General features: G+C 42.0%; 1 protein-coding gene across 2 annotated transcripts in view; it reads left to right on the top strand.

Moving 5' to 3' along the window:
* Nucleotides 1–14,841, top strand: part of cgnl1 (cingulin-like 1) — a 29,309-nt gene continuing 14,468 nt past the window's right edge. The window contains exons 1-8 of one of the 2 annotated variants that reach the window (XM_068730232.1): nt 1–135; nt 2,800–4,513; nt 4,734–4,828; nt 6,583–6,688; nt 7,183–7,284; nt 7,721–7,857; nt 9,213–9,351; nt 9,966–10,178. In XM_068730232.1, the coding sequence (XP_068586333.1) occupies nt 2,852–4,513; nt 4,734–4,828; nt 6,583–6,688; nt 7,183–7,284; nt 7,721–7,857; nt 9,213–9,351; nt 9,966–10,178 (2,454 nt within the window). In that variant the 5' untranslated portion in view covers nt 1–135; nt 2,800–2,851. The remainder of the gene's footprint in view (nt 136–2,799; nt 4,514–4,733; nt 4,829–6,582; nt 6,689–7,182; nt 7,285–7,720; nt 7,858–9,212; nt 9,352–9,965; nt 10,179–14,841) is intronic. The other variant, XM_068730231.1, reaches the window with a different exon arrangement.

A 14,841-nucleotide genomic window follows, 5' to 3' on the forward strand; every position in this document is an offset into this window, starting at 1 on the left:
GTCCTGTTCTCCCTCCCAGAAAACAACACAGAACTAAATAAGTTAGCAAGCAGTGGCGTGGGCACTTTGCTTTCGAAAATCATTTTTAAAAAACGTGTATGATCTGCGATCACTGAACGAGAGAGAACGACGCTGGTGAGTAACTACGTTACGTCCGCTAACAATATACATTGTAACGTTACATGTCTGCTGGGAGAGCGCTAATAGCCGTTCAACTCAACAAAAAAGCTGAAGAATTAAACATTTAACAGCAATAAGGACAACTGACAAACTTGACTTACGGGAAAAAGAAAGAAGTTTTAAAGTAAATCTCTGGCTTGTGATGCATGCCACCTGTTGCTCTGAGCAGCGATGAAAAAGTTCAGAAACTGCGTCAACTCACTCGTTTCTTCAATTCAGTCAACTAACGTTAACTATTTAAAGACTTCCCTCTAAATCACTGTCTGTCACTAACACATTAGTGTTATTGTAAGTTTATTTTATTTATTAAAAAGTTGATCCCGTGCGCTCACGTTCCATCTACCTGACGCTTCAGATTAGTGAACTCCCATTCATGTTACGTAATAATATTTTCCCACAGTGTAAATCCTCGCTTCTCCTTTTACATTCGCTCTTTCAAGGTCGGCTGCTGTTAACCGAAGTGTTTTCTTCATGTAGTCATGTGAGCCACTGCAGCTGCAAGACACAGTGTCTGGACTCTCTGTGACACTGAAAAATAATCAGTTCACTCGAGGAGATACAACATCTGCTTTGTTAAATCTTTGCAGAGTCTCCCTCTCTGCACAGATCAAAGCAAGGGCCTTGACATCCAACCTGTGGTTCATGCTGACCCCCCTGCTCATGAAGGCAGCACTGCCTCAGTGAAGGATTCCTCCTTTTGCAGTGACAAGTACAATGGGAGGAAGACGGTTGTTGGAACATACATGTGACACTAAGGATGAAAGAATCTATTGTGCGTCATTGTTAGCTTTAATCCGTCCCTGACAGCACTCTTCCTCGTGCACGGGACACTTTACCTTGGCCTCCTTCCTCCCTCCTGTACAGACTGAAGGGTAGGACACTGACTGATTCTGACTAATTGAAGCACCAGAATCAGACAACCAGCATACCCAGTTGACCTATCAACATCAAGCTGAGGTGGATTATTCAACAAAATAAGTGGTTTCTGTTATGTTTTATGGCAGAGGCAGGCCACCTAATATGAAACAAAGACAGTCTCTGCTAATACAAATGGATTAATACGCTTTATTGAAATTCAGTGTTACCCATGGGGGGAAAACAGCAGAGGTGCTATATCATGCTGCAAATTCTATATATTTTATAAGATGTGTCAGGTTAGCACCGGCTTACCACCTTGGCTAACCAATTTCCTGAAATCTTCTATCAGGGTACATGCACTTTTGATACATTTTGTGATATAGATATATACCCCAATATAGTACATCTTGGGGGAAATCAATTCAGAAACTGTTACAGAAAAAAAAATTGCCTATTTTTGGCTAAACCAGTCAATTGAATTCATGACACACATTTTTCACATTGAAGCAAAAACAATAAAACAAAAACTCCAATATTGACGTGAAGCTATCCTGCTTATTGATTTGTGCTTGCTACTTTTCCCACAATGACATAATGAAATCCGACACAACCAGTATGGCAAGCCTGTGTCAGTTAACCAATGTACATCTTCTCACAGTACATATTGTCATATCTCCAAACCTTACATGGTACTATGTTTTAACTAAATAGGCTCAGTAGGGCTCAGTATTGTCTGCCTTTACCTATTTCATGCTAATGTGATATATCCTGCTTGTGGCTTTGTTGCCTGTCTTATCAGTGTCCTTCTTCCAGCCCCATCTCGCCCGTCTTTGTATTGTAACATCAGGAGGAATGGGACGCTATCAGCAAGGCAAACAGGAACCTGTTCAAAGCCCATTGTCCAAAGAAACACATGTTTGCTGCTGATGGCTTTGTCTTCACTGGCTTTCCATGCATACATGTGTCTAAAAACATTCAGTAGCTTACTTTAATGTTTGTACAGAGTTTAATATTTATTGCCAGCTGTGTTCTCACGGTCGTGCCGCAAATCAGTCAAACCTAGACAACCCCGCATTTATTATAAATGTGACAAAATTGAGCCGAATAAGATTTTGTTGCTCTCTTTTCATGGCATATCCCATGAGCCTGGGCTGCAATTACATTGTCATTTACAAGGATTGATTACACTGTGTATGCACACACACACACACACACACACACACACACACACACACACACACACACACACACACACTGCACATTCACTCGAACACCCTTCAAAGTTGTGGAGAGATGGCAGAGCTGTTACATTTCTCTCAGGTCTGACTGACTCATATTAAAGTCTTTGCTTTCTGTTAATACCTTTTTCTTAACCTGTTTAACCTATATTCTTTGTCATGCACGGCAAACAGTCATTTTGTTTGCCATACCTGTTAGTCACACACCTGTCATGCTTTTCTAAACAGTACCTGGTCATTTTTGCAAAGAATGTGGCTGATGTTGACTCATATTTTCAGAGATACTATGTGTTCTGACTGAGATGTTATAAACAACACAGCGACCTCAGTGGAGAGCAAACAGAACATTAAGACTCATGCAAAACAAGAAAAACTAATTAAAGCGGACAACATAATTAAACGCAGTGAGGCTTTAATGTTTCATTAGTGGCTGAGTGTGGAACTGGGAAACATTTGTTGATATTACTGAATTATATAGTATCTCATTGCTGACTAATAAACCCGTCTGAATCTTTGCTTGCAGAGGTGGACCACCTGATCCAGGGAGTGGGATTTATTTTCCTTCTGCATTCCTGATGGAGTCGTACAGAGTGACTGGCATTCCTAACAGTGGACCACAGCGGGGCCACACTCAGCCGTCCCGCCCCTCCAGGCCACACAGCAATGGAGCTGGTACATACGGTCTCAGCATCCGTGTCCAGGGTATAGATGGACACCCATATGTAGTTCTCAACAACCAGGACAGGGGTTCTCAATCTTTTATGGACCCAAACAGTAATGGGTACATTGACACAGAGGGCTCTTTTATTGAGAACTACCAGGAGTATGATTTCAGGGGAGGAAAGGAGGCTGGATCCGACAGCCCCTTTATGGAGTACAGGTCTCAGAAGATAACGCATTACACTGGTCCTCAAAATGGCATCGCAGATTCACAAGGAAAGAAACACTCCTCCCTTCTGAACTTTCAGAAGCACCCTGAGATACTGCAGCCGTACGATCCAGAGAACAACTCGCTGAACCTTGATGCTTTCCACAGCCTGCCTTCAAGGCCTCTTCCTCTGGATGAAACTGAGAACCAACACCAGAGTTCCTCCTCCAAATCTGCTGTACCTGCACTGTCCAACGCCATGTCATCAAGCCTGGACAGGAGCAAAGCTGCTACGCAGCAAGAGAAAATGCAACTTCCATCCAAGAGCCTGAGTGAGACAGCCCTTCCTAAGCCGAAGTCACAGCCCCAGTCTTTGCCTCCTGCCCAGCTGGCTCAGTCTCAGACCAGGCCACAATCACAAGTAGCTCAGCCGCAGTCCAAACCTCGTCTTGCCAACCTGAATCCACCTCAGTCCAAGCCAGGCTCTAAAATGCAGCAGCAACCAGTGCTTCCAGCCGAGCCTCAGCCCTCCACCGTGTCACGTCCAACAAGTGAGCAGAGCAAGACATCATCTCGATCCCCCACTTCGATGAGCAGCACCAACTCCAGCCTTGAGCGCACCCACCGTGAGCCTGATGTCCTTCCTCTACGCAGGACTGATTCCAGCGGTCCAGTCCTTCAGTCCTCATCCCGTTCCCGCCACTCCTCCTCATCTTCCACCTCTAAGGCTCTGGTGGAGGAACAGATGGACCCCCTATACGCAGACACCATCAATCGCCACGAGAACCGCCGCTACATCCCTTTCCTTCCAGGTTCAGGCAGAGACATTGACACAGGCTCCATTCCTGGTGTCGATGAACTCATTGAGAAGTTTGACGGCAAAGATGGCAGCCACCAGCGCAGGGGCCGGGCGGGCCGCAGGAACAGGATCAATCCAGACGACAGGAAGCGCTCACGCAGTGTGGATAGCGCCTTCGGCCTAAGAAATGGCTCTAGCTGCGTGGACGGATTTAGCCGCCAGCGAGGCACATCAATGGAGCATGTCCTGCGGCCCTCACAGCTACGGCTGCAGAAAACAAGCGGCAGTCAGGACTCTTGGCTCACAGCTGTAGATGGTAAGGGCGACTCAAGGGCTTCATCTCGTGTCGCCAGCGCGCCTGGCTCCCCTCAGAACACCATCTCTAAAGGTGTAGGCGCCATACAGGGTTACAGCAAGCCACAAACTCGCACCTCTTCACTACCATTCAAGAGCCACAAAAGCGAGGACAGTGCCTTCTCAGCTGGAAAGGTTTCGGCAACATCGTCAACATCGCCATCCAAGCCTTCTTCCACCGCCGACAAAAAGCCCACTACAGAGGCAGATGCTCAGGTAAAAAGGAATCTATGCTGAAGCATTATGATTGGATCTTACCTTTTCAATGTCTTTGTTTTAACATGTGTCTTAGTTTACTTGAATTATAGGAATATTCTCCAACAGATGATCGTCTGTTCCGTCTTATAAAAACAAGATATGTGAGAGAAGAATGTAATTTTTTGCTCTGTTACGATCTCTCTTACTTCATTAAGATCTCCTTTCCTGTCATTGCCAGGCGACTCCTGATCTTTTGAAAGGTCAACAGGAGCTTTCACAACAAACACACGAAGAGACAGCAAAACAAATTTTGTTCAATTACCTGAAGGATGGGTGAGTTATCTTGAATTTTTGTTGGTACTTCTTATGAATGTGCTTTTTTTGCTCTTATTAAAGGCTGAATGTTGTTAACATTTTCTAGTCTTAATTCCTTGGCTGTTAGTTGAATCATTAACTGAGCATATTGTTTATTCTAATACCCAAAGTTATCATGTTGCACCACAAGGTAATGCGTCATGAAGGAAGAGACTGTTCTGTGTGTTTTTATCAGAGTTGGACTGTTTGTGATAAAAGTTAAGGAATGTGCTCATCTTACCCTCCCACCCAGGCTGTGAGAGATCCAGCTGTCTGGAGTTTGTTTTTTCTCTCTCTGCTTTCTCTTTGCTGCAGTGTGAAAACGTTCTGTTTGTATCTCTAATCAGACACTCACTGCCTGTCAAGGAAAGGCATGTTGGGTTAAAAGGTTAAATGTGGTTCAGGTTTTAAAGCAGCCAAATATGATGGTTTATGCAGTCTTTACAGTCTTTTAACTTACAGTAGGTAGTCACTGTCAAGTCTTGTTTTTGGAGAATGTATAAGTAAAGCACAAATGCCAGTTAAACTGTACTCTACAGCAGTTGAATCAGTTGTGCGTGATTTCACAGTTAAAAAGAGTTTGCCAGTTTTTACAGTTCTTGCATGTGCCACAGACTTGTGATCATGTAGAAAGAGAGCAGGAAACTGCTTGGGTGTGTCGGGCCACAGGTCAGGAGTCACAGGACAAAGGAAAGGAAACACAGATGGAAGTGGGGCTGAAACTGAGCTACATTCCCAAGGCCTAAGAAGACAAACATTCACCAACAGGGGTTAGCGAGGTTTAATGAAAATCATCTGTATGAGGAGAAAAGAGGGTTGTTGTTGTTTTTTTTTGGGGGCGGGGGGGGGGTAGGCTGTCTGCGTAATTTATTGAAATAATTATTTGCTGCTGTCATGTGAAAGTGGTGTAACTCCAGTTTTGTGAATTCTGATGTTTTCACTTTAACTGGAGGAATTATTGTTCTTCAGTGGGTTGAGAAAATCCTCCCATCTTTGGTCTTTCAAACGGCTGGCAATAAACTCAGAAATGCTTAGTGTTTAATGACAAAGGCAAAGCTGCTTTTCTTAGCTCTGGAAATGTTGTTGTTTAGGTTTAGGAAGGTTTTGACTAAGGGAAACAATACTGTAAATGTTTGGCACTTGGTTATCTTTTAGATATAGGACATGAAATATGTTACCATCAGAGAGAATGGGCTCGAGGCAGAAAATATGTGGGTGTGGCTGGTTTTGTGATCAAATGTTGTGAATTCAGACTTCTTAAAAAAAATCAGTTTTTGTTTCAGTAACTAATAATATGAACAAAGGCACTACTTGACCGTGAATGTTTACTATCTCATATATTTGACATTACAGTAAGCATTAGATGCCTTAGAAATGGTGATATTTCTTAACCCATGCACTGATTACTGCATTTTTTTACATTTTTAGCTCTGGCTCCCACTAATTTACCTGGCGATGAAGTGAGACTATGCAGCAATTCCATTAAACTGCCCATACGTTTCATTCTTCTCCTTATGTGCCTCATAGTTTATTGGATGGGTGTAATGAAGCTGTTTGTGATGTGAGGTGACACATCAAAGCAGCTTGATCCTTCCTGACCCTTTCTAAGCTGGGAATGACTTACTCTGTTCCCAGAACAGTCTGCAATTAATTTTTGATCCCCCAAACACTGAAAAAAGTTGTTTTTGTATACCTTTAATAACCTGTGTGTGTGTGTGTGCTTGTGTCTACAGAAGCACCGATAATGATGATACGACGAAGAGAAAGGTCAACCTTGTCTTTGAAAAGATACAGACGTTGAAGTCTCGGGCCACGGCGAGCGCACAAGGCGATAACAAGGTGAGACATTGTTATATCATTGTAATTGTTCCACTAAAGTATGCCACTTCTCCCCTGCAATTTTTGCACATGATTGTATTAGAATCATAAACGTGAGGTTGTAAAAGTGCAGTTTTACCTTTGTGATTTAGCTATCTACCAGTAAATGGGTGAGAGATGCGTGTTTGGGGTTCAGCTTCCCAAAGTGAAGCTGAACTGGTTGATAAGTTGATAAATGCAACAAAGTTATTTGTGTTAACATATATTTCCACAGTAAATTCTTCTTTAACATCCTGATTGATTCAAACCCTGAAGAAAACTGTGATTTTCGGGACCTTTTAAGACTGTACATATTATATCTCTGAGGCTCTGAGGCATAGCAGACACTGTCAGCTATTGAATATATACCCTTTACTTAGTAACCGAGTGCTAGTCCAAATATTCATTGTGTAATTTTAATCATAATGGATTAATAACAATTAAGCAACCCTAAAATTTCTGTCTTCTTCTGTCAGTCTCTGGACGTTGGTGCACAGACCAAAGCTCTGCAGGAGCAAAATGAGGAACTGGGAAAAGAAATGGCCGAGCTGAAGAGACAACTTGAGGACCAAACCACGGTAACAACACCAGCCTGTTTATGTTGGCGATCGGTTTACAGCTAAACTTGTTCTTTGAGAATATCTTAAAGAGCATTTTGGGACTACTGGTTTAATTTAGAATTGGCTAAGTTTAACACAAAGGCACGTTGAGAATAAACAGCCTCTTCAGCATCTTGAAAACCTGTAATATTGTAGTAAGTGGGTGTTTTAATAGAGTAAATGGAAATTCAAAACACTGTTGTTTGCTATGCATTTACTTTTCAGTTCATTTTTCCAACATGCGCTCTCAGATTCCCTCAAACAGATAAAAAATGTCCATGACTTTATGTTTTTATCAAACAGATCCAATCAATTCAATCCAAAGGCCGAAAGCTTGTTGCAGTGGATGTAAAAGACTAGATGTGTGCACTGAAGCTGAAATGTCAACAGTAATATTTGTGTGTTTCACCAACAGAGGAATCAGGCTGACAAGAGGACAGTAGCAGGTTTGAAGAAGCTGCAGCAGGAGCTGGAGCGGAGTGCAGAGGAGTGCAAGCGTCTGAAGGAGAAGCTAGCCAAAACAGAGTTCGAGCTCCAGGCCACAGTGGAAGAGTAAGTGCAGAGTGACACTTCTGGAGAATGACAGGTCGCTAATGATCGGTATTAATCAACAAGCGTAGCTCTGTTGTGTGCCAGTATTTTGAACTCTTCAGGGTGGTTTCGTAAGTTTAGCTCCCTTCACTGGTATCTCCATCTTGGTTGCATGCTCCAGCAAACAACTGACAGTGTTTGTGGTGAGAAGCTGGTGAGGAACCATGCTACTGATCTCTACTGATTTGTTGAGGATCCTGCACACAGGGTGGTGGGAACAGGGACTTTATGCCCTCCTTGGGAAGCTCCTTGTTGACAGGTGAAATGAAGAAGTGGTGTATCAGAAGAACCATGTTGCTGTTAACACCTTCCTTAGGCCATATAATAATAATATAGAATAATGATAATAATTAGCTTGACTTGTTATTCATCAGCTGTTGCTTTGCACTGAAGCGTGACACTAAATTTCCATGTACTGTCACTCCGAAAGCAGTGTAGTATGTCTGTTGATGAAACCACTCAGACTGTTGGTAGTTACTAAAGTGGTTACCATGTCGGTTGCTCTGTCTTATCATACAGCCCTTTGTGACTCCTCTGGTTCGTTGGGTTTATCTTTCACCCTCCATATTAATGCATGCTTTGTGACTGATTTACTATTCATTCTGACAGCACTAACTGTCCAGCTCCATTTCTGCTCCTTTACATATTATACAAATGTTATTGGACTGCTCAGTTTGATGTCTAGAGTGTTGGCATTATCCATAGCTTGCTGGTTTTGTTTGCAGTTCTCAATGTTTTGGATGGGTATAGTTGGAATATCTTAACAAAATATGTTTGAGCATAAGTTTTTTTTAAATTGTCCTTGGTACTTTTTGTGGATTTCCTTGCTATTGAATGCTCCGCTCTTTTTTTCTGCCTCCTTCTCTGTCGTACCTTAATTTTTAATTATTTTTTTCGAATTCAAGTTTTAATTGAAGTTTTGTGTCTCAGTTGATTATCATCTGTAGTTTCAGCTTTACTGTGCTTCTTTCTCAGGATGAATGACCCAATACCAAACATCATTTAGTTTATTTTTACAGCAGGAATATGCTTCAGTCTACATTACTGTGGTGATTTGTTTGAGGTTCCTCACATCACTTATCACCCTCCTCCTCTGTGTCGTTGTGTAGAGGCAGTTTACACATTATTGCTTTTCCGTCGTTCAGGTATTCGTTTTAACCCCTGTGCTCTATAGGCCTCACATTAAGACCCAGCACAGGTGCTGCCATTTCTATGTGCGAATTAAGGTGCAGGTGTGCGGGTGTGTATGTGCATGTACATACGCAGTATGTAGGGTGCCTGTACTGTGTGTTGTGACATGTGTCATGGTTTGTCAGGCTGTTCCAGGTGAAGATGGAGAGGGAGCAACACCAGACAGAGATCAGAGACCTGCAGGACCAGCTGTCAGAGATGCATGACGAGCTCGACTCAGCCAAGAAGTCAGCCGCAGATGAAGAGAGAGACATCATTATGGTGGTAATGCAGTGTTCATTGTTCTAGAGAAGAAGTTTTTCCTGTGCTAAGCTTGTAGAACATGTGGCTGATGACAACTACCTCACTAAAACAACCGTGAGAGATAAAAGGTACTCTGCCTCTGGAATATTAAAACCATGTTTATTAACCATAATATAAAATGAAGTGTTGGATTGAGTTAACATTAAGGTGCTGTTTCACACTGTATTTTAAAGTTTAAACTGTAATGTGTAGAGACTTAATGATTTGTACCATCCTACTACAATACTGATAGCGATTATCACACTGAAATACCAGATGCATTTTAGTTTTGCTGAAAACATTTCTGTTATACCTAAGCAGTATGGTGGCGGCTTTATCTGAAAGGTTTCTCTTTGGAAACGCTACAGACTAAACTATCTCATTTGTTGTTATTCATTAATTCCAAAAGACCCACATTCTGTCTTGTCTTCAGCTCTACATTTTTGATCTATGAACAGTTAAATATAAGTGGTTTCAGTGAGAAATGTCTATGTAACCAAAGGCAAGAGCAAACTTAAGGGTTACGGTCAACTCCAGTCTGAATCTGCAAATTCTGAAGTGATAAAATGTTTCCAAACTATCGTTCTTTTCCGCAGGACATGATGCAACTGAAGGTGGAGATGCAGGAAGTTCTCCTAGCCAAGGAGGAGCAGGAGGAGGTGCTGAGGAGGAGAGAGAGGGAGCTCACAGCTCTGAAAGGAGCCTTGAAGGAGGAAGTGGCCGCTCATGATCAGGAGGTGGACAAGATGAGGGATCAGTATGAGAAGGAAATAAGCAGGCTGCAGACATCTTTGGTGGAGGCCAAGCAGGTAATCAGCCTCCCGTTGGTTTCTCCTCCCTCCCCTCTCCTCCAGTTTGACTCTTTGTGTTCCCTCCTCCTCACTTCCTTAGCTTTCGCCAACCCCCACTCCAGAAACACACCCTGTCACAGAGGAGAGTCAAGATAAGCAGTGCATCGGGGGAGCTGTAACTGTGTGTGTGTGTGTGTGTGTGTGTGTGTGTGTGTGTGTGTGTGTGTGTGTGTTTTGCATTTCAAGTTATGCCATATGTTCATCACCAGAGGTTGGGGCTTATCTGTGGCACTGAGTGTGAAAATACTGAGACACTGGTTCTAAAAGCAGCAGGATGTACTGTTTCAAGAATAAGCGTGGCACTTTAAATCAGTATCACTGTATTTTTGTGGAAAGGATTTGCAAAAATAGCAGGCAATGGAGGTAAAGAGGCCTTGTTTCTTTGTCTCTATTGCAATTTAAGAAATGTTTAACATGAGTAACATCAGATATTTTTTTTATATTATACAACAAAAACTTGTTATATTGTCATTCAATAACATAATTTCACAGACCTGCACTCAGCATAATACTTCAGTGACCAATAGTTTCTAACAACATGCCTCATTAGTACCAAAGTAGCCTCATGTACCTGCAGTTGACAAATCAATATTTACAATATTTAAATTCCAGTAATACTTGTACATGCATAGATTTCATAATTTCATAAGCACATGGCTGCTTCTGCGTAGTCATAAATCTTGATTGTGTGATTTGTTTTTGTTTATGATAAAGAGCTAAAAAACATTTTAGTTTTTAATGGTGATGTAATCGCAGTGCATAAACAAAGTAGTTTAAACACTTTGATCAGCATAGAATAAGATATTCACCTACAGCCGTTTGAAGCTGTACGTTTTTTTTCAAATGACGCAAGTGGAAATTCAGCTCAGCTTGAGTTCACACACTTGAGTTGCTCAACAGAGCAAACTGATAAAAATGAATGTAACAGTAACAGTACTATGTAACAGTTAAATGTAGCTCGTAATCATTGTTCATGGGAGTGTGGAGGTGTTGTCTTATCTCAGCTTGTTCCTATAGGGAGGAACATTTTACAGGAAGAAGGATGATTAATAATAACATTTAGAGACATTTATCTGTAGATTCATATTTACAAGTTGTCTTGCTGGCAAGGACACTATTGTAGCTTAGTAGCAAGTCTCAAATACAGGTTATACCCTTTTATACTTGGTCACAGTGCTGTTTTTACTAAATTCACAAGAAATAAAGTTCTGAAAACCTGAACATCAAGATCTATAAACCTCCTTGAACTAGTGATGAACCAGCCATCATTTAAGAGTGAATGATTGGAGTACATTTTTGGTAGAGCAGAGAGCCATTGTAAAATGGAGGGAGGTGAGTTAAGATAAGAGGAGCAGCAGTGCATGGCAGGAGACGGCACACTGAAAGGACTGAAGACACATTGTTTTCAGTAGGTTGCTGTGTGACTCACGTGTGTCCTGTTTGTCTCAAAGAGTGGAAGTTGTGCTTGTTCTCGGCTTCCTGCAGGCCTGGTGGGGGTCCACAGCAGCGCTCTGCAGCAACAGTCTATGAGAACATTTCCTTTGGTTGAAACAGAGGTACTGCTCCCCTGATGGAGTGTGTCATCAGGGGTTTACCCTCAGTGCTTTGTAAACACTTGACAAGATGAAGTCATTGTTTGTTTCTCTTTTAAGATATGAAAGAGTTCTCAGTCATTTATGTCCTTGAATTAATGTTCTGTCCTCAGGTTACACCGAGGCATTTAGAGATTAGAAGACTGTGCCTATCAATCATTATGCAGAAACATGGACTCAAATTCATCTATACAGTGGCACTTTTATGATTTAGCTATTTATATATGCTGTTTATGTCGGGGCAATGTGAAAACAGATAATAAGATCGGACATAAAAGTCCGATAATTTTGTAGTCATATCTACAAAATAAGCATATTGAAAGCATGTGGGTAATAAATACTGTTAATCTTGACATTATGGTTTTCTTTGTAATGAGAATACAGCGTGATTATGCACATACAAAAAGAATAGTAAGCATGTATCACCATGAAACCCAAAGCCTTTTGAAGCTCAAATGGTCACAGCATGTGGCCAGTAGGCTGAGCAACAGGTTTTGAGAAAGCCTGGCATTAAAAGGGAAAGCTGTTTATTATTTCATGTACACTTCTACTTTGTATGAGGGTGTCAGACAGAGGAGAAAGAGAGCCAGAGTGAACTGTACATCTTTTATTTTTGTTCCCCCATCTCAAACCGACCCCTTCTGAGTGGCCCTAACGTTTGGGTTGACCAGAGCAGCCCATGCGAAGAAGAATGCTGGAAACTGGAGCACTGAGTTGTTCTGTATACTAGTTAATTGCAGTGGCAAGCCATCACTAATCTAATGAGCGGCCGTTCCTGAGTTGCGTCGTGTCCCCTCTTCTTTCTGTGCCCCGAAAGAGTGGGGGTAATTGTGGACCTCAGTCGATGATGAATGATGAGTTTGTTTCACACAATAATAGCAGCGGGGGTTGGGACATGCTGAATAAGTGGGTCAGTGTGCTGTAGAAAAAGGGATGCGTGGCTGACCCCCTGAAAGGAGCAGGGGGCCTGTTTTGTGTCTTAAATTGAAAGCTGCATTGTGTTTACAATGAGCTGAAATCTGTGGAATTTCATCAGGGTTGATAAATCTTGGTCATACTTTCTTAAGAAGATATGAATTTGCTTATTTTTAGTTTTACTTCTTGAGTTCTCAATGCTCTGTAGCAAAAGGCGTCTGCACATTTTGGAAGTGGATTTGATCTTGTGTGTCAGCATGAGCTGGTATGCAAAACATGTGGAAAGATGAGGTGTGGTGAGTAGAGAGAAGGGTCTGTTTCCAGGAATGTCGGGGTCGAAGTGGAGAATGTACACCCTGCGGACCTCCTTTTTCACTCAACTCCAGCTCTGTTACAGTGCACCCGCTCTGACCTGCAGGAGAGGCTTGGACCTTTTCATTTATGCCTCTTCAGGGTGCTGCAGTTGCATCTCCATCTCTGCAGCGCTCCAGTTTCTCAGTGTTAGAGGCTTTAATAGATCTCAGCTGTACTCTCACTTGCTAACTGTAAAGACTGAGCCTTGTGCTTATCACACCATTTCCAGCTCTTGTTAAGTTTCACCTACAGCCCTGAGGCACAGTGTGTAACACGGCCACATTGTTATCACGCTCTCATCTGTAACCTCAATCCCAAATGCCGTATTTTTTCATTTCCTAACTCCACAGTTTCCACACAAGACTCTGCAGTGATCTCCCGCTCACCTCAGCACAGTTCATTTTCTGGCCTGTGCCATTCACGCTCATATCTCAGCCTGCCTTTCGAGTAATCTCTGCCAGTGTGTGAACTGAAGTCTTACTGTCTGATCATCAAACTTACGTGGCCCACAGAAGAGTTCCCCCTCAGGCTTGTTTTGAAAGTAAGGACTCCCGCATAAGTCTGTGTGTTTGATGATAGCACTGTATTTCCAAGCGTAGCTTTAGGAGCTGGTAGGAGATGCAGGGCAGTGAGTGAGGAAGGAAATGATGAAGAGTTTATGGATCCTGACAGAGACTGTAAGGAATTAGCCATTTATCCTTGTTGGTCTTCAAATAACTTTAACGATAACTTTATACTTGATTGATGACATTAGAAATGGGAATTAAATACAGCAGCAGTTCAGTCAGAAAAGGTTCGGTTCAGAAAATGTTGCTGCGCGGCCATATGAGGGTCACGTCCGTGTGAAACCAGGCAGTTACTGGATTTTAGTGTTTGTTGTTCCTTTACCTCGCTGCCTGTGAGCGCTGATGTGGTGGGAGCCTAATCTGCCAAAACAACTTGCAGGTGTCAAGTTAAATAAACATCTCCCATAGAGATGACCAATTACATTTGAGACTAGTGGTTAGAACCTGAGAGTTAGCATTCATCAAGCACTGCTTTTAAACGCAGGTAGTGTGTTTTCTTGTAAACTTGTCAGGGATTGTTAATTTTATGTTCTATATTCTGCCTTCTTGTGATCCACATGTCCATGAAATATTAAATCAAAACCTGGCAGTCTCTTGGCATTTTAGATTACATTTTAATTTTGTATTTGTAACTATGTCAGCTGACCTTTTCAGAACATCAATTTGGACTTCACTGTAACTGTGTAAAGCGTGGGCTGAGATCTCCCATGTTTGAGTGGTTAGTGTTGTGGGGGATGTGGATTTTGGGTGTTCCTTCTCTTGCACACAAGTTTATTCAAACCTAGTCTTTTTTGGCCTCAGGCCTGGACCACTGGAACAGGATTCCACCCCCCCTGTTTGTCTTTCTGCTGGGACTAAGCCTTTCTTTGAATTTTAGCCAGGATGGTGGTGCATGATTTAATTGACCCTGTGGAACTTAAAAGTCAAAGTCTTGAGTCACATTCACTTCAATAACATTCATGATTTAAATAAATACTCTTTATTAATGTAATTAGTTTCATGAGTTGCTACATCTGGTGCAGTGCTCCACCCCATATTTTCTGCTGTCACATTGCATGATCCAGTTTTACATTTGAGAAATGAATGTATTCTGAATATTTTACAGATATAAAAGGCTATATATTAGATGATACTAAATTTGTTGATATTCAGAAACCACAAATTAGTGGGCATGAGATCACAGAACCCAGTTTG

Source organism: Cebidichthys violaceus, unplaced genomic scaffold (assembly GCF_023349555.1).
Source record: "Cebidichthys violaceus isolate CVI_PGR_0920_01 unplaced genomic scaffold, fCebVio1.0.p SCAF_5, whole genome shotgun sequence".
NCBI classification, from domain to species: Eukaryota; Metazoa; Chordata; class Actinopteri; order Perciformes; family Stichaeidae; genus Cebidichthys; species Cebidichthys violaceus.